Source organism: Platichthys flesus, chromosome 16 (assembly GCF_949316205.1).
Source record: "Platichthys flesus chromosome 16, fPlaFle2.1, whole genome shotgun sequence".
NCBI lineage: Eukaryota > Metazoa > Chordata > Actinopteri > Pleuronectiformes > Pleuronectidae > Platichthys > Platichthys flesus.
Genome location: NC_084960.1, coordinates 15086398 through 15109663, shown reverse-complemented (window position 1 = coordinate 15109663; position 23266 = coordinate 15086398). Strand labels below are relative to the sequence as shown.

The following is a 23266-nucleotide window of genomic DNA, read 5'->3' as shown; positions in this document are numbered from 1 at the left end:
TGCATGTGTTGTTGCACGTCCTCACTAATGTGTTTGTGAGTGTGCGTCCTCTGCATTGCTTTCAAGTGTTGTGACTTTCTTTTTGCTGGGCTACTTTCGGAGAGAAAGAATCCTCATGGTGCACGAGTGATTCACAGAAAGTGGGTCAAAACCTCTCCCGGCCGTGTCAGGCCTGAACATTTCACCAGCCACCTTACCGCCATTTAGTAGCTCCGGGGCGAACTCTGTCACTCACCCACCAGACCACCACCACTCTGTCCTAGATTATATTGTGATGGAGGCTCAACCCCAATTAGGCTAACGTCTTTAGCCACAGAGTAGCTTTTCATCTGAGTCCTTTCTCCCACAAACTGACCTCTTAAAAACAATGTACGCCACCATGCCCACCACCACCGCGGCCAGGATGGAGCAGTAGATAGGGATGAGGTTTTCGTTGAGGCCGTGGCCGAGGAAGCGAGGCGAGCCGGCACTTGACGTGGTCGTCTCTCCGCCGGGCAACGGGCTGTCCGAGCCATCTGGGGTGAAGTAATTGGTATACGACGGCAGAGACGGCCCCATGTCGGAGGTGGGAGTCATATATGTGGGTTCGTTAGGATCTGTGGGGAAGAAGTTGAGACAGAGGAGCATTGATGAGTAGTGAAACACAACAAGATACAATACTACTTTCTCTTTCCAGATGATGACGCTGCATCTTTCGCTGACATGACGTTATGTCACTTTTTGACCTTCCTGGCGATTTTTACATCTTGTAAACAATATGCAACATTTTTTTCTTAGTATGACTCACCAAGGGGGAAAAAACAGGGATAATAAAAGTGATATTACTATACTCATACTAATCTAACTAAAAACTATTTTCAAATCGATAACATTTTTTAAGCGTGCAATAGTTTCCCAAGTTTGTTAATCCACAATCTGAAAGTAGAGACCCTTCGAAAAACTTTATTTGCAGTAATGTTTGATTCAAAAAAGTAAAACTACCCAGCTATTTTCTATAAAATAATATAATAAATAATGAAACGTCATTTTTGCGACCTAATTTGTTTTTTTCTGTAGTTAGATTAGGATTTGTGTGAAATAAAATAAGAGGAAGGAATAAAGAATTACACCAAGATACTACTGAGAAAGACTAAGAGTATAAAGCCACTGGTTGCTGTTAGGCAGATATGTGGTTTACCATTTTAACCATTTCCAGTAGGTTAACCTCATTAGTTTACCAACCAAAACCAAATGCCACATTCGTAAGAATCCTCCAATTAGCACCGTTGGTATCTGCACCAATTCTTCCAATAAATGTTTCAGTTTGGGCCAACTGACAGACGCTGCTGTCTCTGGAGCCACACAACTGACATGACATGACAAGACACTTCATAACTTCACTGGGAACTTGTTTGCAAGCCTGTATTCACCGAATCCCAAACCAGATGTTTGATACAGCACACATGCGGCAGCTGTTCCTGATAGACAAATGGATTCTGGCTGCGTTGCTTGGTGCAAAAAGAAAAGGAATGTTCCTCTATGAGGGGGTAAATATCTGTCATCGTCCTGTCCAACTCACACCCTGTCTGCACCATGCACGCCTGCTCTCCTCTCGCCACATCACATCTTTTTGATTTCTGCAAATCGCACGACATTAAGGCCATTTGGGGCCATGCAGAACAAAGTGCTCGACCACAGGGAGGTCATCACTTTGAGTGGAGCCTCCGCTGAGGCCAGTCAAGCAGGAAGGCTCTGGACTACAGGATGAGTCTGCTTTCTAACACAGCTTAAAGACGTCTCATTTTCATAAATTCTCCTATTTCCTCTTTCTATTTGAGCTACATAAATGATTCGGTGTAAGTTGCAGCAGCGCCGCGCACTCTGGTGGACACGAGTTGTCCCGAAAACACAGTTCATCCCTCAGATCTCTCCTACGGTCTTGTCATATCATGCTTCTGTTTTGAGGAGTGCTGTGTGAAACACTGCAGCTATTCTGTGACATGGTAGAGAGGTTCCCCATGATTCCTTCCCCTCGGGGTTCGATACAGCAAGATGAGAAGAGAGGGTCTGTCTGGCCAAACTAAAAACTCCTCAGAGCTCAGCAGCCTGGTGGGGATGGAGAATGTGCAGCCTGCTTCAGATCTGAGCCTGTTATTCCCAGCAGAACCTGAGGCTGCTCCTCATTAGCTTCCTACTGGTGCTCACAGGATTAACCCTGTGGAGACCCCTGAGGCTTCCCCCAAGGCCAAAGACAGGGACTTCCTATCCCAAACGGCAAATCAGTTGTGACGCAGGTTGTCCTGCTTCTGTTTTTAGCTTCATGAATTCCAATTTGATGGATAATAAATGGGTTTGTTCACAGTACATGTGTACGCATGTACTGTATGCAGCAATATTCTGAATATTTATTCAGTAAAGTCATGGCTGAATTCACAATGTGGAAATGTACAAATTACAAAATGGCCGTATTTAAAAGGGTCAGGTCCCCCAAATAATCATAAATGGATAAACGCCATATTTCTCATTTACCTCAACTTCTGTCTAGTACTGCAGATGCTTTTATTTGTATTTGTTCAGGGTGTGAAGTGTTTCTGCATCTAACCCAAAGCACTGGTGGTAAAAATACTTTCATTTTCAATGTTCACAGCTACACAGCACTGAAACCGGTTAATTCGATAATTCAACAGCAGTGTCTCTCCAGAAACAATGTTCTGGTTAGTGTGAATAATCCACAGAGCTCACTGTCAACAGTTTTCCTTGGAACCACTTGCAACTGTAGAAACCTCCCAATGAAAACTATTGGCAGGATTATAAAGGGACGGAGACATTGTTTTTACAGAGACATGTTGTTGTTGTTGGATGTTGCCTGGACGGATTAATGTGAAACTTGTTGCTATGATGAGAACAATTCTTAGATCTTGTTGAAAAAAAAAAAACGTTTAGCACACTGAGTTGGTGCAAATTGGTGCAGAGCCAAATAAAACTCTGGATCTGGTGAATTAAGTGTGGTTTCATGAGGGGGCTGTTGGACCATGGCGGTGGTCTGCACTCTACTGAGTGCTATTCTTTTAATGATACATTTCATTGATTTTAGCATCTTACATTTTAACCACTTTTACTTTGGAGACAGATATCTCAAAATCTGGATCAAACGACCCTGAAATCACTGACCAATTACAAATGAAATAATAACATAAATTGGAATAGCTATTAGTGTGTGGTAAATGTACACATGTCTTATTTATGTATGTATATGCATGTATATATATTTAAAGCATATATCAAAGACCCGCAGAGAATTGTGTCCCATTGTCACTGATGATGATAAATAATTATCTTTTTTGTTCTTGACAAAAGAACTTGAGAGAGAAACATATGAGGAACTAATTGCTGTGACCACTGATGTGGTCCAATGAGAATCTACAAAAAAACAGATTCATTGGACCATCATGGCCAAACGCAGTCTAGGATACTCTCTTTTCACTGACATGGTAAATAGTCAGGTTTCTCCACATTGATTTGTTGCATAATTCACACACAGTTGCTCCCTTTAATAGTCCGATGGGACCTTGATGGGCAACTTATGTGGATGTATTTGAAGACTTCTGTTGGACATTAAGAGTCAGCGTTGGTCTGTGTGTCTGCGTGGTGATGACGGGGCATTCCTACCCCCCCCCCCCCCCCCCCCCCCGTGGGAGAGATTGGTTTACTGAAATGTTAGAAAATATCTTTCATGGAGAGAAAAACACAGCACATGTGCGAGCCATAGTTAGAAAGAGAGAAATAATGCAGAGGCCTATTTAAAGCTGAGCTATTGATTTGGTTCAGTCTAAAAGGAGGCAGCATTTTAGAGGAGTGGAACATGAGCGTCTGCATTACATGCTTTTCTTGACCTTTCCTGGGACGTAGTCAGGTTTCCTCGCCTACGCCATACATCATCCGGCTAATGCAGGCCTGGCTAATGGTGTTAGCTATGCAACACGAGCTTGCTAATAGAATAAATTGTGCATGGAAAGTGTGAAAGTGAAGGGACGTGTGCCTTCGGACCTACACCTTTATCCTTACAGCTTTACCTTTATCACACTGGGTCATCCTAAACTATTAAAATTGCTTTTCTTTAGTGAAGCAATCATTCCCTTCATGCACATCTACACATGCATCGCTCCATCTCAGGACTCACTGTAAACTGTTTCCCGGTCTGAGGAGAGATGTCACACAACACTGACTCACATCTCACATCTTTAGTGAAACTCCTCCTCCTTTCCCTCTATTTCTCGGAGCTGATGTGGAAAACAAGGCTGACGATATAGACAAAAGGCTGCATACCTTCGCTGGAGCAGAATGGGAGCATAAAGGCGGCGGTGGAGATTTAACCATTTCATTTTGGCTTCGGTGGGTTTAAAACACTCAAAATAAAACTAGCCTAGGATTTTATGAGCGTGGGGGCCTTGCGGGCAGGGGGGATGTGTTTATTAGTGGGGTGTGGACGAGTGGGGCAGACAAAGAAGAAAAAGAGAAAAAATATTTAATTTTTATGGGCCAGTGAGGTCTTTATGGTGAAGTTAACCCAAGGGTCCTGTGCGGAGGTTGATGTCTCAGCTGCTGCCAGTTCAGGGCGGAGATGAGCAACTATCAGACCCGGCACATGTACAATGACCTCTTTATCAGCCGCCAAACACTCTCCCTCTGTCTCGGCTCAGCCTCTATCTCAATCTTCTTCATTGTTGGTCGCCTGACGTGCACACATCCATCTCGCACACACACACACACACACACACACACACACACACACACACACACACACACACACACACACACACTACAAATTATGTGAGCGCTCTGTCTTCTGTTAGGGAGGGTTAATTGGGGGAGCGGAGGGGAGGGCAGACAGAGAGGCTGAGTGTTAGGAGGGGGTGAGGATGAACAGAGGCGCTGCTGTAAAGTGCTCTGATTAGCAGGAGTAATTATACTGCAGCGGTGAAGGCACTGAATGCACACTGGCCACCTTCCACCGCTGTGGTAGCCGAGCCACTCGGATGCCACTGCGGGACGTGACAGGGGGGGGGGGGGGGGGGGAAGAGGGTAATAAAGAGAAAAGAAGCCGGCTATCAGGTTTTTTTATCTTTTCCCTCTCTTGTTCCCGAGGAGGAACACTCGAACAGACGGGAAACACTTAATGCAAATCAACACAACCCGGACACTGGAGTTGCTCCGGCGCGGACAGGAGAGCCTGAGCGAAACACGCAGGGAGGTGTTTTCAATTTCAGATCAAAAGGGGGTTCACACATGTGCAGGGTCCGGAGCTAAATGAAAAATGTAGAAGTCGAAACGCACTTGGCAGGAGGAGCGTGCATGTGCCACGTTAGCCTGTCTGTCTGCGTGGAGCAGCCAAGCGACTGAGTGTGTGTGTGTGTGTCCTGCAGTCGAGTGTGGGTGCTCACAGAGGTCACTCAGCGAAACCTGAGCACGAGCAGAAGAAATCCCAGGACTCGTATCGACGCCTCAGCATAGAATACCAGCACAGCACATATGCGGCAGCTCTCTCTGTCTGTTCTTATCTCCGCTCCTTTCTCTCGCCGCTCCTGTCTCTGTCAGTGTATCGCGTAAATTGACACTCGGTGACAGCTTGATATGAACTGGGGATTTGGGGATTTGGGGATTTGAAAAAATGCCCCAATCATATCTTCTTTCCGCATGTCGAGGAGAGAGCGCGACAGCAGGATCGGAATTAAAAAAGATCCACTCACTGAAAAAAACAAACAGGAGGGGAGTATCAGCGAGGCCGCCACCAGCTTGCTGCAGAAAACATATCTGTATGCACAGTCATCGCAGACCACCATGGAAAGCCAGGGAAACTTCATCTCCGCCACACGTGACTGCAGCTATTACCCACAGACCCACTGGTGCTATGTGACAGGGCTCCTCTTTCAAACGGGGCGGCCCACAAGGTCACTTATCGTGCCATCTCCAGCCGCCACCGTTTTCTGCCGCTAACAGTGCCATCGCTCAGGACCGGGGCGGGTCAAAGGTGAGAGCGGCAGCATGGGTGGGCGCTGAACGGCCAGCAAAAGGTTGTATTGTGCCCCCGCTGTACATCAGATATTTATGATTCATATTTCGGGTGCTCAAAGGGGGCAGCTCTGATGTCTGTCAGATCTGTGGCGCGTTGGCCTTCAGGGTCTTTCGGAGTAAACATGGCTTCCCTCATGAATGCTTACTGAGAAACAAAAGTCTTGAGTGGCTCATATCACTGTATAAGTCTTTTTTGAATACGAGTGGAATCTCAGGCAAGAAGAAGAGAAAAAGTAATTCCTGCCCTCACATCATGGGAAATGTAGTAACCACATTGAAATCTTCTACTGAGCTCGCATTAACACTTCAGATTGTATCATTTCGGGGGATTTCAATACTGTGAGGATGACGTTTTTCACACGACTCTGCTTCTTTTCTTCATTGTGCAAATATTGGAGCACAGATGTGAATATTGCGCAAGCATTGGTTCCTGTCAGAAGGAGAGCAGATGGTTTTGTTTTGAATCATCCTTCTTCTAGTACTGAGTCAGGAGGACAATGCTAACATGTGGAAGTTCAGCAGGTTCAGCAGCCCAACAGCTTGGGCCGAAGGGAGTAGTTGTTCAATCAAACTTTGTTGCAGTTTGTTAAACAGAATTCCATTATCAATGTGTCCAAACACAGGTTTCAAAATGTAAAATTCAAACTCCTATCACATTGAGAGGAAAAGTCAAGCAAGCATCGATGTCAGAGGGAATCATCCTCTGTCAATTAATCCAATAGATTCTGAGATATCGTAGTCTATAGATATAAATAAAAGGGGACCAAGAATCACTTCCCTATTTTTTGCCATGAAATAGTTTCCCTGTTGCAAATCAATTTCATTTTAATTTGACCTGAAAGCATTGGCAACATTTTAAATGGTATTGTTTATGTTCCAGTTTAATGAGTTATATTTATTGATAGTAAACAACCATAAGTTGCACCTTTGATGCTGTTCTGTACTCAGGGAAGGACAGGTGCTAAGTCACTGTCTGTGTTATTAGCCCTTCCTCCACATTATCTACCTTTGCAGCTCTTATCTCTCCTCAGTCCATTTCCCCACTGCCTGTTAATATGCTAATGCAGATTATTGAAAGAGGAATTCAGAGCCACCGCGTGGTGCTTCCGCTTTCACTCTTCACAACAAGGTGTTTTTCAGCCTCATTAACTTAGATCCAAATGCCCGCCAGCGTCTGAGGCCACGAAATCCCCGACATCTCAGTCCAGTCAGGATTCTGAATACAAATGTTCGACTTAAGACTGAGCCCCAGCATTCATATTAAAAGCTACCATTAAAATATTCATTTAAAAACGATAATGCACACAGGAGATCAATAAATGAGCCGGCATTAGCAAACGCTCCTGCTATTAAGAGCTTTCTTTAAAGCATTTAATCACTCCACGACTTAAGTGCCTCTTGGACAAAGTTTGCATAAAAAGCTCCAGATGGAAGGAGAAGAGCATCTTCCAAGAAAAACCCAAACCGTTTGTTAGAGAAAGATCGTTTGGCTGTGAGCACTGAAAGTGTTGAGCTCTATTTACCATCCTCACGTACATTATATCGCTTTAGGAATAGATAGAATAGGAAAGTGAGAGCAACAACACCTAAGACATCATACCCCCCAGATTTGAGCCTAACAACCCCCCCCCCCCAGATGAGGAAATATCTCAACTTTGCTGCTGCACTGCTGCCCTCTGCTTTGTGGGAGAGCTGATTATTCATTGTCTTGGTGTTGACACTGCAGTCGTCTTTGACCTTTTTATGCTAAAGCTTTCAACTTACTGCTATTTGAACATCTGACCAGGCCTGACCTCTGACCTCCCCTTGTTCCCACACACGTGAAAGTCACCACTGATATCTGTTTCAAATATAACCCACGTGATGCCTCCAGCACAGCCGGCAGCCAGTTTGCAGTTTGTTGCATTCAGCTGCTCTCATTCTCTAATGCGGCTGCGTTCACATATTGCCTTTTAGATGTGGTTCTAACAAACTCGGGTCATTAACGCTGGTGGGAACTCATTTGAACTCTGATGTGGACAGAACAACCACAGCAAGAGCGTTCACTTCCTCTTCCACATGTTCAAGCTTAAGCTCCGGTCCAGAGCAGTTAATGAAGATGTGTGAACTTGTTTTTTTTCCCCTTTTTCTGTTCACACAGAAAGAAAAATTGCATGAGGATTTTCATTCTCTGTGTCCTCAAGATCTAGGAAGGCAGGTTAGCCCTTGATTTATTCTCATGCTACCTTCTAGTTCATTTTGACTGTAGTAGTTACACACATCCCACTAAAGCCGCTTTCAGACATGAACTCGGGAGAATGTCCTACACTTGAACAACAGAGCAGCAGAGCTGGAGTCTTCAGATGAAAGGTGGCACAGCGTGCAGGAGGCGGAACGTGACATCACACATGACAACCACATTTCTGTTGCTTGTTAGCGAAATCATCAACATGCCTACTCGCTCGAGGTAAATCCTCCCGAGGATCTCCTACTGTATTCTCACATGGACTCATTTGGACATTATCTAGAGTTTTCACTAGGGGGCTGGACAGAGAAACACTGGAGAAAGTGCTGAGCCTCTTACTCTGACATTTGCGGACCACGCCTTGTAGTTGATCGGCTCAAGTTTCCACCACCAACAAACTCATTCAGATCCAATTTGTGATCATATTGGCAGAACTTCCTGTTCTGAAAGATCCCAGATTTTATTGGACTATGAAATGTTTGTTTGAGTTTGAGTCTGCCCAAACATCGATATTGTTCAACTGGAGCAAACAGCAAAAAGCATGTTTAAAGACTGTGGGACATTGTTTGTGGGGCAAACACAAAGCGGATCAATCTCAGGACTTCACTTGAATAATGATCAATTCAAGAGACAGACCTGCTGATTGTGGGAAGTGTCAGGAAGCCAGTGTCATGTATTGTTATTCCTTTGCAACCATGGCTATATGGTAAAAGCTAAACACAGGTATAAGTCAAATGTAAGTAGAATGAAGTGACCATGTGTCGCTAGCAACTGTCACCCTCATGATATTAAGGTTCAATAAAGTTATAATTTATCAGATCGGGTCAATTTGCAGTGTCGAAAAAAATGATTGTGTTAACTAGAGAAAGTAACTCAACCCTTCATTTCTGGTATAAAGTATCGTTACTTACTTTCTGTAACCAGATTCAATTTTATTTTCCATGATTTCAACTATGATTTTCAACTATGATGTTTTTTTTTCTCAATTATGAAGTAATAACTGGAGATTAAATCACAAGATAAACAAGAGGGATACTGCAATAATTAGTAATAAATCCAAATTTGACCAATTACTTTTCATTCAACATGTCAATTGAATAATCATTGATGTACAGTTTCAATGACAGATGACTTCAGGGTCAAACCTCTTTGTTTGTTTGTAATTAGTGACAGTTAAAGTGAAATGGACTGGAAGTGAACTGGAACCTGAGCGTGGAGAGGACTTACTGTGACAGACCGAGTCACGGGTGGGCGTGCACTCAGCCAGCTGTGTCTCAGTTTCCTCTTCACAGATGGCGCAGGGCAGGCAGGGTTCCAGGGAGCTCTCCCGGTCCGAGAAGGTATCGTCGACGCACTCCTCGCACACCGTGTCGTGATCGTGCTCGCAGTGACTGTACACACCTCTTCCCATCGGGCACACCGTGCACGACTCGCAGCGTCCAGATATGGCGTTGAAGAAGAAGTTGTAGTTGCAGACGCAGATGGCGTCGTTGGAGTCGGTGCAGGGCGTCTCCAGCCGCATCAGACCGGTGCATTCCGTGCACGGGCTGCACTGCTCCGTGTGGCTGTAGTTTCCTGAGAAGGTCTCACCTGCAGACGAAAGGACAGATGGAGGGAGACAGGAGACCAAAGCCTGCTGCGCTCATTACAATATTGATCTCAGTGTGTTTGTGCTGCACTGAGTAAACTGCTTTAATCTCAGTCATGCACAGAGTGGAGTGCGTCCACATGCTAACAATGATCCACACATGATATAGACCCGTCTTTAAAAGTTAGCAAGCAATTTCTTTTTGGAATCCTTTCATTCTATTAGGCCAAATGTTTGGAAGTACTTCTTCTATGTTGTTTTGGCACTCAGCAGTTCTCAATCCACTGCCACACACTCATGGATATCAGTTCCCTAAATAAGCCTGATTCTTTTCACCAAAATCGTTTAATCTAATCTTATAATCCTACCCAATCTGAAACACAGGTAGCAGCATGACTCCCTGCCTGTCTGACTGACATCTCTCAGTGGATGTCTGCAAACCACCTGAAAATCAACCTTGACAAGACCGAACTAATTCTCCATCCAGGGAAAGGCTCTAATCCATGACCTGATTATTACACAACTCCGCGTTAGCCCCCACCCAGACTGCTAGAAACCTGGGTGTGACACTCGACAGTAAACACTCCCTCACTGCCAACATTAACACAACAACACGTTCCTGTAGATACATGCTGCACAACACCAGGAGATATGCCCCCTTCTCACTCAGAAGGCAGCGCGAGTTCTGATCCAGGCTCTGGTCATCTCACACCTTGACTATTGCAACTCCTAAATTCACTCACACTACTCCGCTCCCTTCACTGGTTACCAGTGGCTGCCCACATCCCTGAAAAAGCATTAATATGACACTTACATAGAGCACCTTGTAGTTTGGCTTCCTTGAATAAAATTGTACTTTCTGGATTCTTGTTGGTCTGGGTTTGTACCCTCATGGTTGAAAGCACTTATTGTATGTTGCTTTGGATAAAAGCGTTAAAGAAAGTGTAAGTAAAAGTTTTTTCTGGACCTATACCACATCCTACCACAAAGTACAACGAAAATTAGTAGAGTTGATTTTTGGAAATCAAATTTGTGAAACAAACCAACTGACAGGGGTGAAAACATAACCTCTAGGGCGGAAGCAGTAATGCACAGAATCCCTGTTTCTATGTACATGTGCAATCCGTCTAAGTTTAGAACCATTCGACTGATCTACATCAAACATGGCTGGTCTGCAAACAGCTTTCTGCTGGGAGCGCCACTCTTAGACGATCACTGCAACGCTACGTCGCACAGACCGCTGCTGCTGGTGACAAACCAGTTTACTGCACTGGTACAGGAAAATGCAAACAGGCCGATGTTTGAGCAGTCATAATGTTTACCACGTTCAGCCTCTTCGCTCCACGTGTATGCATGCTAACATTTGGTTTTACGGAATGTGAAAAGAACAAAAAACAATCTGCCACTTCTGGTTTATGAGAAACATTTGTTGAACCTCCATAGGCTTCAGACGGCCGAGCAGGGCCAATGTAATTCTGCAAATTGATAAAGTCCTTCCTCTATTGTGGTATTAAAAAAGAAATCTATAATTTTAAGTCTGTGAGCAGAAGCGATAGCAGCTGAGGTGTGGAGAACAGCGTTGAACAGAATGAGGTACAAAGCCTGGCTGATTAACTGCATGCTGCTTTTCAATTACTTCAAACACTTCAGATTTGCTCTTCAGGAACATTTGCATCGGCAGGACTCGGGGGGACTTCGCTGCCGAACAAGTGATGACCTCAAATTAGCTTATTGTTACACTCAGAGCTCCGGCACGGTAATCTATTAATATTGCATATTCACATAGAATTATATTCAGATATAATTGGATGCCTGCTGATTTATGCATAGAGGGGGAGAGGGGTGTGTGTGTCCTGAGAGTGTTTCAGTGGTTGAATGAGGTGAGAGCGGAGTGGAGACGCTGACGGGAGAGAAAAACAAAATCCTGCAGCTAAGATTCGCGGCTTCACCGTTCTCCTCAACACGAGCACGGTCACCTTGCAGGAGCTGCACACAGACGGGGCACAGTCCTTCAGCCACAAGCAAACCCACAAAACATCCCTGCTGCACAGAAACCATTAGAGGGCTTGCAATGTGCAGCTGGAAGTTTGTTATCCATTCATCCGGCATTAAAGTTTACGAACATGTGATTATGAGACAAGAACACGTGTCAAACCTGCTTTGTAGATTAATTACCAGCACAGTTTGTTCCTTTCCCCCTTCATCTCACACGCTGAAAGATTCTGCAAGTTTACACTCGTCCCAATCTACTGTGTGATGAAACGCTCATCGACTTACAGTGAAATAAATCATGGGTGTAACTCCAAATATGTGTCCCACACGTTATGAACAGTTCTCTGCATTTGCATATGTCTCTCAGTGTGCGTGTGTTTCCCCATGCGTTTTAGCGGGAGCCGTGTTGAGCAACAGCATATTGTCAGTGTGAAAAGCCCTGCAGCAATGTCCCAGCACTCGCTTCTGCACTGCAAGCGGCACTGCTGTGTAAACACTGGCACAGACTGGAGCTCTAAGCACCTTGTAAACAGCAGCGCAGCTAAGAGTCCTGACGGTGAAGGCTGTCACATTACACCGGCTCTGTGAGCGGGGCGGGTACACGCAGGCAATGTTACAGAGACGGGAGAGGAGGCCTGCTTGATTTGTTTCGAACGAAACCTCCAGACTGTTTGACACAACGCAATCGGAAGCAGGCGTTTGCGGGTGGTCTGGTGCTCAAATCCCAACCTCTGTGTAAAAAGCATGATTAAGTGGTCGGAGCGTAGAGGAAGTGCTGATGTACGACTGGAAGGGGAAGGGTCACGGGGGAGATGTGGCAGTAAGGGGGAGGTGGAGTGAGTTGAGTTTCCTCCTCAGGTAGACACATACACCAGCAAATCCAGAGTTCTTTCATCACCTTTTGCTCTTATTAGCCACCGGTGACTTGTGGGGGTGCCTGGAGGCAGAGATGATAGAGGAGGGTGACACTGGCTGAGCGGCCCCAGGACCCTGACATACAGCAGACCCCCGGGGTAAATGATTATTTGAATTTCATAAAGCTCTGAGGCCTTTGTTTTGTTTGCAGTCAGGCTCAGCCAGTGAAGCTCTCCTCCTCATTCATTTCAATTATCCCACAGCGAGCAGGCTTCCTTGCTAATTTTATCTTGCATGCTTGAGCCCCCCTTGCAGTCGTCGTGTGTAAACACGTCTAAATGCGACCATATGCACCGAGTGATGAACGGGCCAGGGATGAATGTGTGGGTTGTGCGCATGCACTTGCATCTGCGTCTGCGTGTATGCGTGTGTGTTGTAATGGAAAATTCTACTGTTCCTGTAGTGCCTGTAAACACAACACAGGTACAAATATACCTAATCATAATTTCCAATCTGATACATCTGCATCAGTAAACAAGGCGTAACCTTAAAACATTGTTAGAACAATGTTTGTTACCACGAATCTCAGATGAGTCATTGAATGTATGTGTGTCCCGAAACTTTCTCTAAAAATCTATCGTTGGAGACTGTGCCAGATTGTGTCTAGACAAAGTTCCTGTTTCAATGCTGTTTCTTAAGATGCACCTCTGTTTTTTATGCTGCTATTGTGTTGATCAGATGATCTGCCTGCCCCACGTGTCCTGTACATGTGTTTTCGTGAATTTCCTGTTACTGTTTTGCGGAACTCGGGGGGGCTTCTAAAACTGCCACTTCTTGAGAGGCTCTTTGCACTCTCAAGCAGACAGCCTTGCTGTCTGTTTGACTTGTGTCCGAAGCTTCGTAATAAAAGACAGATAAACTGTTTGTCTGATTCACTCTTTATTCCTGACGACGAAGTAAAAATTGCCATAACAGTGTGCGTGTGATTTACATGTCATCTGGGACACACAAGAAGAGAGTTAAAGGCCATCAGGATTGTGCTCTTCAATAAAATATGATATATTTTCTAATTGTCCCCAATCGAGCAATAATCAGTGCAGCACAGAGTTTCTCGGTTGGGCAGTAAAAACTCTCATTGGTAAAGGGAGATGTGGCTGTGTGCGGGGAGGGGGGGAACGATCCACTTAAAATGTGTCCCACCCCCAAACGCTGATGCATTTCAGCCCCATTAGTGACATCAATAATGTACCTCTGGATGGCCTTCAAACTGCCCCATGATCTTCACAATCAGCAGTTTAGGTGTAAGCCTTTAGCGAGGACAGACATTTCTCCCACATCTCAGCTTTCCTCCCACCTGAACGGCTGACCTTTTGCCGACTGGATGAATTATCACTATTTGGAAAGCTGCTCTGAAACTTTATTTGTCTTTTACAACATGAACGATGTCTGTGTTTAATTACGGCCCCGCCTCGTCGCTCCACATAGAGCTCCAGATGTGAAACAGGTGCTTGAGGATATTACCAGAGTTATTAGGAAGCGAAAGGAGGCTCTAATTTTACAATGAACATTTCCTCTTGCCTCCTGTTGTACTCTGCTTTAGTTGTTTTTTTTGCCTTGTTAGAGCAAAGACTGTCTTTCTGAAACAAATGAGCCCAAAGGTCATCTGTGCAAGTGGCTCATTATGACCCGTGTTGTCAGGTGACACGGTGGCTGTAGTAATTATGACGGGAGCAAAGGAGGATGTCAGGTGGCGAATAGAGACAAAGTCCATGGAAGGAGGTTGGGGTGCAGGGATTGGTTCAGGAAAACACAGCATCTGATCTCACATTCTGTTTCAAATAATCGCTGCAATTGAGCAACACTTTATACAATCGCCAAGAGCTAGAACCTAATGTTGGGCTCTATCCGAACTGTACAGCTCTATCATAGAGCGTCCGACTTGTCATTTGATTTGGTGTATAAGTGACTGATAGTATCAAACATAACCATGGTGTGCGTATTGCCCTGATGATGCCAACGATTGTCGTCTCATTTCACCCCTTGTCACAGCCATGTAGAGCCATTGTAATTACTGATGTATTTCATGTCTCATAAGGAAATGTGAATAATCCTTTGACTTGCATTGGACGGCGACCACAGACCAGATTTCCGGGTTATAAGACTCTGTCCTATCCATGGTACTACACGTGATCTATATAGTCATTCAAGTTGGAGGACTTGTATGGGGAGTCATGTAGGGAAGAAACGTTCTTCGCCACGAAGGAACAAAATCTCCATTTCCACCTTCTTTACCCCCCATGAACCAAAGTTGGAAGTGATTCTTGGCGCTCTGCTTCTGCCTTCATCAGATTTTTTTTTTCTTCCTCCTTTAAATCCCCAGTGAGCCCTGTTCCAGTCGGGGGCAGCAGAGCTAATCTTAAACGCTACATTGACTCATGGGGTTCCGCCTTTTCTCTCTCAGATCCTAAGGCAGTTTGTGGGGGCAAGTTTTTTTTTTCTCTTTCTGAATGGTTCACTAAGTGAGGCAGGTCCAGTTTGTCTTGTCTCCCATGACAGCTGAGAAAAGTGGAAGAGACTGATGAATATTTCAGCGATGCTGACGCTGGCACTCTTCCGAGCCAGGACCGCGGAGGAGGGGGAACCCACAGGCAGGAAGTGGGGAATCCAGGGGGGCTGGTGGTAAATAAAGATTCACCCATATTTACCATGAAACAGGAAATGGATGTGCTGAATTCTTCTCTTCAATTATTGATTTCTGCACTTTAGAAAATGTATTCATAGCCTTTTTTATTTTTTTTTCAGGTATAAGGTCAACGTTTCAGCATCTAACTTCCACATAAATCCCACACAGCCTTATTTAGCTGTACGTGCTCCTCTGGGCCTCAGATACATTAAGGTTTTATATGCTGAGACGAAAAACAATACTGTAACAGACAAAAATGCACTCGGCACCGGAAACCTCTGAGGTATTTGACCTGAGGTTTCGCGCGTTTTTCATCTGTGAATATTTTTCAAGACACATAGATGACAATTTAAAGGAAAAAAGCTCAATACATGAGGGGAGAGACATAAGAAATGCAAATGCTTCCACACAGGTGTGACAAAGCAGTTGACATGAAATCATTCTTTGAGGGGCGTACAAAAAGGCTGAGCGGGCCCGCTTGATTCTGATGTATCAAGACAGCAAGAGGAGGAGATGTAAGTGACTTGGAAAGAGGGCTGGTTGTCGGGGCAGAGAGGGCAGGAGCTCCAGTCACACAGACTGCTCAGCCGGCTGGTGTTTCAGAAGGAACAGTGACCAAAGGGACATCTGCATGTAGATCCAGGGGGAAAACGTCTGTAAGTAGGCTCGGAAATTGCGGGCAACAAGTGTGATGCTAACTGCAATATGTACGAAAAAAACAGAGGAACACTCCTCCTCAGGTGACTGGGAATGACTGTGTAGGACATGATGAGACTGGGTCAGTGAGAACCGTTCAACCACAATTACAGAGATGGATTATATTGAAAGGCTGCAGTACATAAACCCCTCATTACAAAGATGAATGCAAAAACTACAGAGAGGTGGTCAGAAGAGTCGTATGCATATGCTGTACGTGTGGGGGGGGGTCCAGTGGCTCTGTTATGTGAGGAGCACCCATTTTTTCTGCCATGGTTCGATTCCACTTGTCCCCTGAGAGGGAAGGACCACTGCAAATGAACGTTTTTCTGAGTGATCATCTACACCTATCTTTTTATGACACATTTCTATCCTGATGGGATAGAATGAATCATACTATGGTCTTCGCAGTCAACAGATCCCATCCCATTGGAGCGCACATGTTTCAGGATACATTCATACTACATTTGAAAAAAAACATTTTCCATCTTGGTCCTCGATCTCCATCCAATCAAGGGTGTTATCTCCATTACCGTCCATAACACCTGAAAACCCATATGACCATTAACGTCCACTGGGCGGTGGGTGCCTCTGTGAGGAAGCAGATGGTTTACACTCAGTTTCATACTCACAGCAAATACTATGAGAGAACAGCAATTATAAATGTAGGATGAGGGATATCTGTTTTTGGACTGACAATGAAGTGAAACTGTTACTGACAGTGCAGCTGATTTCAGACATGCACTGACTTCCGGATAATCTGCAGAAATTCTCCAAAGAGGCTGTGTGTGAGAATACAGACGCACAAAAAGTGAGAGGCTCTGGACTTTCTTCCAGACAAATGCTGAACTGATAAAAGAAAACAACTGTATCCGGATAGAAAACACGGACGAAGATGTCAGCCCTGGAATTTACCAAACTAAAACGGGACCAGCCGCCTTTCAAAACGCTTTTCAGGCGCTTAAAAAAGTGTGGATGTCAGGCGTAAAAAACACAATGATGAGTTTTAAAACTAAAAGACAATAGTGTGGATGCAGCCTTAGACAGCGCTTTCCAGCACCATCATTAAAACCGCCAAACAGGGGAATATCTTTCGGGAGAACAGTGTCCCTCTCCTCCAGCAGACCTGCAGAATCAGTGCCAAGGCGCACGGAAGCTGTTTTGGCAGCACATGGCAGCACGACACCTTCCCAAGACAATTTATGTCGGTGTTTCCATTAATTGTTTCACCCGTCTGCAGTTGTTCACTGTTCGAGGCACAATAGGTTTTTCAATATTTTTCTAATACGCTTTAATTAGCCGGATCAAATGAGTAAAGCTGCTTTGATGTAACAGTATGCATGATGAATGAGCCGATCTTGCCCTTTGGAGCCTGGCTCTCTAATACCTCTTTATCCGCTAATACAGACGATGAGTCATAGCAACAGGGAGAAGGAGGAGGAGGAGGAGGGGGTGGTTGCGTTGCTGGCTGAGAGAGGCAACTACAGGATGGAGAAAAGAGGAGACACGACGAGGGATTCACTTGTGTGGAGGGGCGGGTGGGGGGGATGAGTGAGTGAAGGAAAAAAAAAGAAAAAGAGAAATACTCATCACAATTACAGTCCTGAAGGGCCGACCCACTTTATGAGGAAAACAGAGCTGCAGTGTAACAGCTACACATCGTCTGCTGTTGTTTACGGCAGCAAAAGGAAAAGGGAATATCACGCGCTGGAACTCATTCCTCCTGACGCAAAGATAAAAGTCCAGACATTCATGAAGCTGCGGCGCCTGTTTCTTCACAAAATCCAGAATCTACTCCACCAATTTCCTGCTCCGGTTGATCATATCCATATTGTTTGATGATGACATTTAACAGTGTTCTCCTCCATTTTATCTTTATCCCCCTTATCCCCCACACATTTTTGTCCATTAAGTTAGCTGCCATGTCGCACGTTGACTCTCGGCCCTTCCACGCATTACTGAGGGTCTGGAATTCCTTTATGTGAAAGAATAACACCTTCAAAGGGTTGAATAAAGCCAGACTTGGGTTTCTTGATTACATACCATAACATGGAAATAAGCATCTGTTGTGAAAATACGTTCAAAGATAATCCGAAAATGTGTTTTCTTTGGACAAAAACGTTCCCATCAGGCTGGAAGCGTTCCTGCAGAATTTGATGGAATCCCTCATGAGGACATCCGGTTGATATCAATGTGTTCTGCTTCAGCAGTTCTTCTATTCAGCCCCACAGCGTTTACATGTTTTGTCAGGATAAATCATTGCAACCTGTCAATGCTCGACACAGAGCTGTCTCTGACCCCATGCCTGTTTTGGATGTGTGCTCCGTCAAAAAGCCTCAAAGACGCCACAATCAGCACGTGCGATCGGCAGAGAAGAGAATGAAGCACCGCAGAGACTCGAACCAGCAGGTGTGATACATTTGTCTCGCTGCGGTTCCGCGCCTCCTCCTGAACCCAATGCGGTGACGGCCGTGACCTATACTTTGACGTTTACTTTGCGCCCTGACAAAGTTACAGACCAGCATCTTAAAGGGCAAAAAGAGCTGCAGGGACCCCGATGCAGAAAGACTCCTGAATTGAGAAGAACACATTTGCGGCATCGACTCTTCTTCTTTGTCTTTGTCTTCTTCTTCTCGGAGATGTTGCAGCGTTGGCCTCTCTCCCAGCTCTGCTGTGTGGAGCGAGGGCTAATGGTTCACAGCCTGAACAGACTTGTAAGCGAACACATTTGGAGCCACTTACAAGCATCAAACATGTGAATTCCCGCCTTAATTCTCGGGACTGTTTATAAATGAATAGAAGTTTGTGTTGGCTTTTGACGCTGCTCTAATTTGAAGTTCAGAGCTGCCATTAAAACCAAAGCAGGTGAAGTTGGATGTATAAATAGAGATGATATAAGAGCAGAGACTTTGCATTAGTCAGGCGTGAGTGTGTCCTGGTGGTGAGGGTGAAGAGTTTTGCAGCTGTGCAGCAGCTTGTGTACATATTTGTCTCCATGTTTTTGATTGTTTCCAGATTTTATTTAATCATTTTAGGTATGACAAATTTCAGGAAGTGGAATTTCTGCATTGTCAGGTTTTAGCATTCTGGTGTGAGATGTTGCTTGTCGGATCTATTACAGGGTCAGCTCACCCAAATCACCGAAATATGAAACATATTTTGACCACATGTTGAACCGTTTTTGTTGGAACCCCATTCTAGAAAGATGAAAGTTGACGTTGGTGTGATTTTTGATGTAATTTTACGATGGTGTGAAGACCACGAAACGGGGTTGGGACCACGAAACTTCAGATATTGCAAAACCTCCAATGTGGAAAAAGTGTTTTGAACTTTCTAATAAGACACCTGTCATAGAATTTAAAAGATGATGTGGGATCATTTTACTCTAACACACTATAAAACATACATGTATTACTAGATAATTGGTCCTGCAGGCAACACAGCCTTTTTTCTCTCTTGTTACTATGTCTTCATTATCTCATGTGGGATTGAGGGCAGACTGGACGCCACAGTTACTCTCTAGCGCCTCTCGTGGGGCCCTGCTGCCTGAGGTCCTCTCTTCCCCCGTCTTTCTTGTCTATCCCTCCGCTGGCAATGTCAATAAAAGATAAACGAGCAAACTAAGCAACAAAAGATTAAATCATGCTCGTAATTTTTAGAGGATAAGGCAAATGTTTGTTTTTTTATAACCTGGCAGCCTAGGTGTTGTGTTTCTATTACGGGGTAATAACAGATTCATGAAGTCATAATATATGTACACACTGTAACTTCAAGCCATTTTTAGAATGTAGGACCCATGTACAAAGAGGTACGCACGTTTTCTTGAACAGAATTGACGGCAGCTGACATTCTTAATTTTGAAAAGTTTTGAGTTGGATCCCTTCAGTGCATACACGTGTGTAATATCCATGCAGTAAAATCTCCACTCACTGTCCAGACACTGGGCGCACACGGTCTGAGTGGCTCCACATCTCCTCACCACGCCCTCTCCAGGTGGACACTCCAGGCAGCACTCCCCGCCGCTTGTGAACTGGCCGGAGTCACAGGGGAGCCGCTGCACCGCCCGCTCCGTCTTGGACGACGCCACCGACGCCACCTGGCAGCACAGTAGAAATGTGTCAGAGGGGCATGTAGGTCCCACACACATTTACAGCGGGTAGAAACAAACTTTCACACTTGCAAACATCACAGAGTGGGTCTATACACAGCAAAACAAATTGTTAAAAATCACTGCCATGTGTCCAGCCTGTTACTTTAGTCCAGCCGCTCTCAGGATTAATCATAAATCATGCTGTCTCAACCCATAGCCTATTAGACACACTCTGAAGCGGGCAGTCATATAAATTGTCCTAATGGTTCCCCTGAAGGCACATCAGCTCTAATATAGTAAACGCACAACATCCTCCAGTTACCACAGGCTCATGTGTGGAGCACATTATTCACATGCCCGTCCTGATTACTGTGTAAAGGTGAGAGTGGCTGTGAACGTCAGCCTCTGCTTCCCATCACCATGGACACACACACACACACACACACACACACACACACACACACACACACACACACACATACACACACCAACAGAGACATGCATGTACCTCTACACTTGTGAGGACTTACAATAAAGTATTTCCTTGCACCTATCTGAATGCCTGTATTGCAAATATTGTGTTTGAAATTCACAGAGACAAAATTCAATGGATTCACAGCTGAGCCAATGAGTTGGATTTGCATTGGATCAGACTCTTTTCTATAACGCTCTCAAATTAGTTTAGTGTAACTTTGAATACACATGTACTTCCTATCACATATCTCATTGTATGTAGCCGCTGATCATTTGGTGTTAATGACCTGCATGCACAATTTACCCTTCTATACCTTGTGTGATGTCTGATTTCTGATCAGTTAAGTCCTCGTCTCTCTGTCTCCTTCCTCTCATGTTGCATTTTGCCATTACACTGTGATATGAATGCCACACGGCTTTACTGGCAAAATAACTGAGGCCTTGTCTGTGTGTGTGTGTTTGTGAGTGTGTGTGTGTGTGTCTGTATGCGTAAGTGCGCAACAATGTCAAATAAAAGGAATTCATATCCAGACATTTCAGAACAAAGAAAATCATTATACTGAATCACTTTCATGTCCTGTGGCTTTTTGTTATACAACAGGCAAAAAAAAGCTCATTTCCACTTAATTCACATTTGCTGAGACATCAATTCAAACTTTTCTGTCACTCTCTCTCCCCCTCCCTCGCTCACTCTCTCGCTCGCTCCCTCCCTCCCCTCTCTTTGGTCCCTGCTTTCATTCACAAGCAGATGTACTGAGCAGCCACCAGCTCCCTCTCTCCCCCTCTCCCCCTCTCTCTCTATCGTTCTCCTTCCTCTGGCTCAATATTTCCCCCTCTCTGTCATTCCGCGTTTTGCATTTCTCATCCTCCTCACTGCTCCTGACTTTATCGCAACATTTTCTGCACAAACATCAGGTTTAGAGTTAAAATCGGGCTGACAGACGCATTCCTTCCTGCAAAAAGCAAATGAATATTGGATGCAGCCTCCAAACCTCCAGAAGAAGAATTCTCTCTGCACCAGCCACCCCCCCCCCTCTCTTCCCCTGACACCTCCCTGGATTTGAACTCAAAACGCAGATTAATGAAACATTCTGTCGGGAGGGAATTCGCTGCACCATCCCGATTGACACGCGCACGATGACCCGGTAGTTTTACGCTTGTTTTTGCACTTTCCCCCAATTTCACGGTCAATTGGAGAGTTGATTTCTAAATTTAATTCCAACCCGAAAGTGCAGCCGACCGTCTCCGACCCCTCGCAACCAGCTGTCATAACAGAGTGTCCCCTCGCGTACAGGGGCTGTTCACACGATGACTGGGAGACCAGCTGCTGTGGACACATACCACTAGGACGCGCGGGGAGGAGGATGTGCGCTCCACTCTGCGCTTCACCACCATGAGCCGTTCGGCAACTTTTCTCATGACGCTGCAGCATCTTCACCTCTTCTACCACGTAACTGTGCCTAAAATGTGTCATTAATTGGCAACTGTCGGGGCCAGTGCGCATCAGACTGGATGTCCTGGATGCAGCCAAATGCGAAGCTGAAATTTCAATTTCCCATTGAAGTAGTCCTAGAGCCGCGCTGTCTCTAACTTTTCCTCCGAGGATGGAGACCACGAGAGGAAGGCGTGGGTGCTGGAGTGAGGGTGCGTGTAAGGGCATGTGTGTGCGCGCAAAACTGGAGGGGGAATAATAATAATCATACAAATAGGGTTTGGCAGCTCGGAGCACCTGCGTGTTAAGCAGGGGGGAAACAACCCATCGGTCCAAACAGGTGAGCACAGAGGAGGACACCACAGTGCCAGAGAAATATGCCACAGCCATGACGCAGAAGATGGCACGAAGAAGTGTGAGATTAGAAAAAGTCACAACGAAAGTCCGTGCAGGATTGGTATAGGGATATGCTTGCAAAAACGCATTAGGAATATTATAGGGAATATTTCGAAAGAATAACACAAAGTGCGTAAAACTCACTGACAGTCCTGACAGCAGCAAAGACAATAATTACAGAAGACTCACCAGAGCGCACAAAATCACCAGCGGTAAGGTAGTAGTCATCCTGCGTCGCCTGCTGGAGTCACATATACAACAGATCATGTGCAGAGAGCAGGCAGCGCTATGAGGAGGAAGAGGAGGAGGAAGAGGAGAAGGAGGAGAGCCGCTCAGCAGGAGAGTTCATGTTAATCCCAGCACCACTGATTTGTTTTTTTATCAATGAGTCCGCGCCGTCACGCGCCTCTGGAGTGTACAAGTCAATGCGACTGCCGGTGCATCCGCCCCCCAACCCTTCAACACAGAGAGGAGAAGGAGAAGAAGAAGAGGAGGAAGACGAAGAAGAAGAAGAAGATGAAGTAGAGGAAGATGAGGAGGAGGAGAGCGTCCTGTCAGGAGGGCTGCTCAGCTGCAAGTGCACTGCGGAGGAGGAGGAGGAGAGGAGAGGAGAGGGGGCACGTCCACTCTCCAGTTTATTGCCCCTGATACTCCTGCAGTACAACCTGATCTCTCCCCCCCTCCCTCCCCCCCTCTCTCTCTCCCTCTCTCTCTCTCTCTCGCTCTCTCTCTCTCTCTCTCCCCTCCAACCCCTCCTGCTTTAATCTCACGTGAGGTCTCCATAG

The 23266-nt window shown here is 45.3% G+C and overlaps 1 protein-coding gene across 1 annotated transcript in view; it reads right to left on the bottom strand.

Annotated features, from left to right (window-relative positions):
* Window positions 1–22048, bottom strand: part of ngfra (nerve growth factor receptor a (TNFR superfamily, member 16)) — a 33850-nt gene extending 11802 nt beyond the window's left edge. Inside the window, exons 1-4 of the mRNA XM_062408145.1 lie at window positions 21995–22048; window positions 20020–20185; window positions 9503–9865; window positions 356–596 (exon numbers count right to left, since the gene is read on the bottom strand). Of these exons, the coding sequence (XP_062264129.1) occupies window positions 356–596; window positions 9503–9865; window positions 20020–20185; window positions 21995–22048 (824 nt within the window). The remainder of the gene's footprint in view (window positions 1–355; window positions 597–9502; window positions 9866–20019; window positions 20186–21994) is intronic.
* Window positions 22049–23266: the final 1218 nt, after the last annotated feature.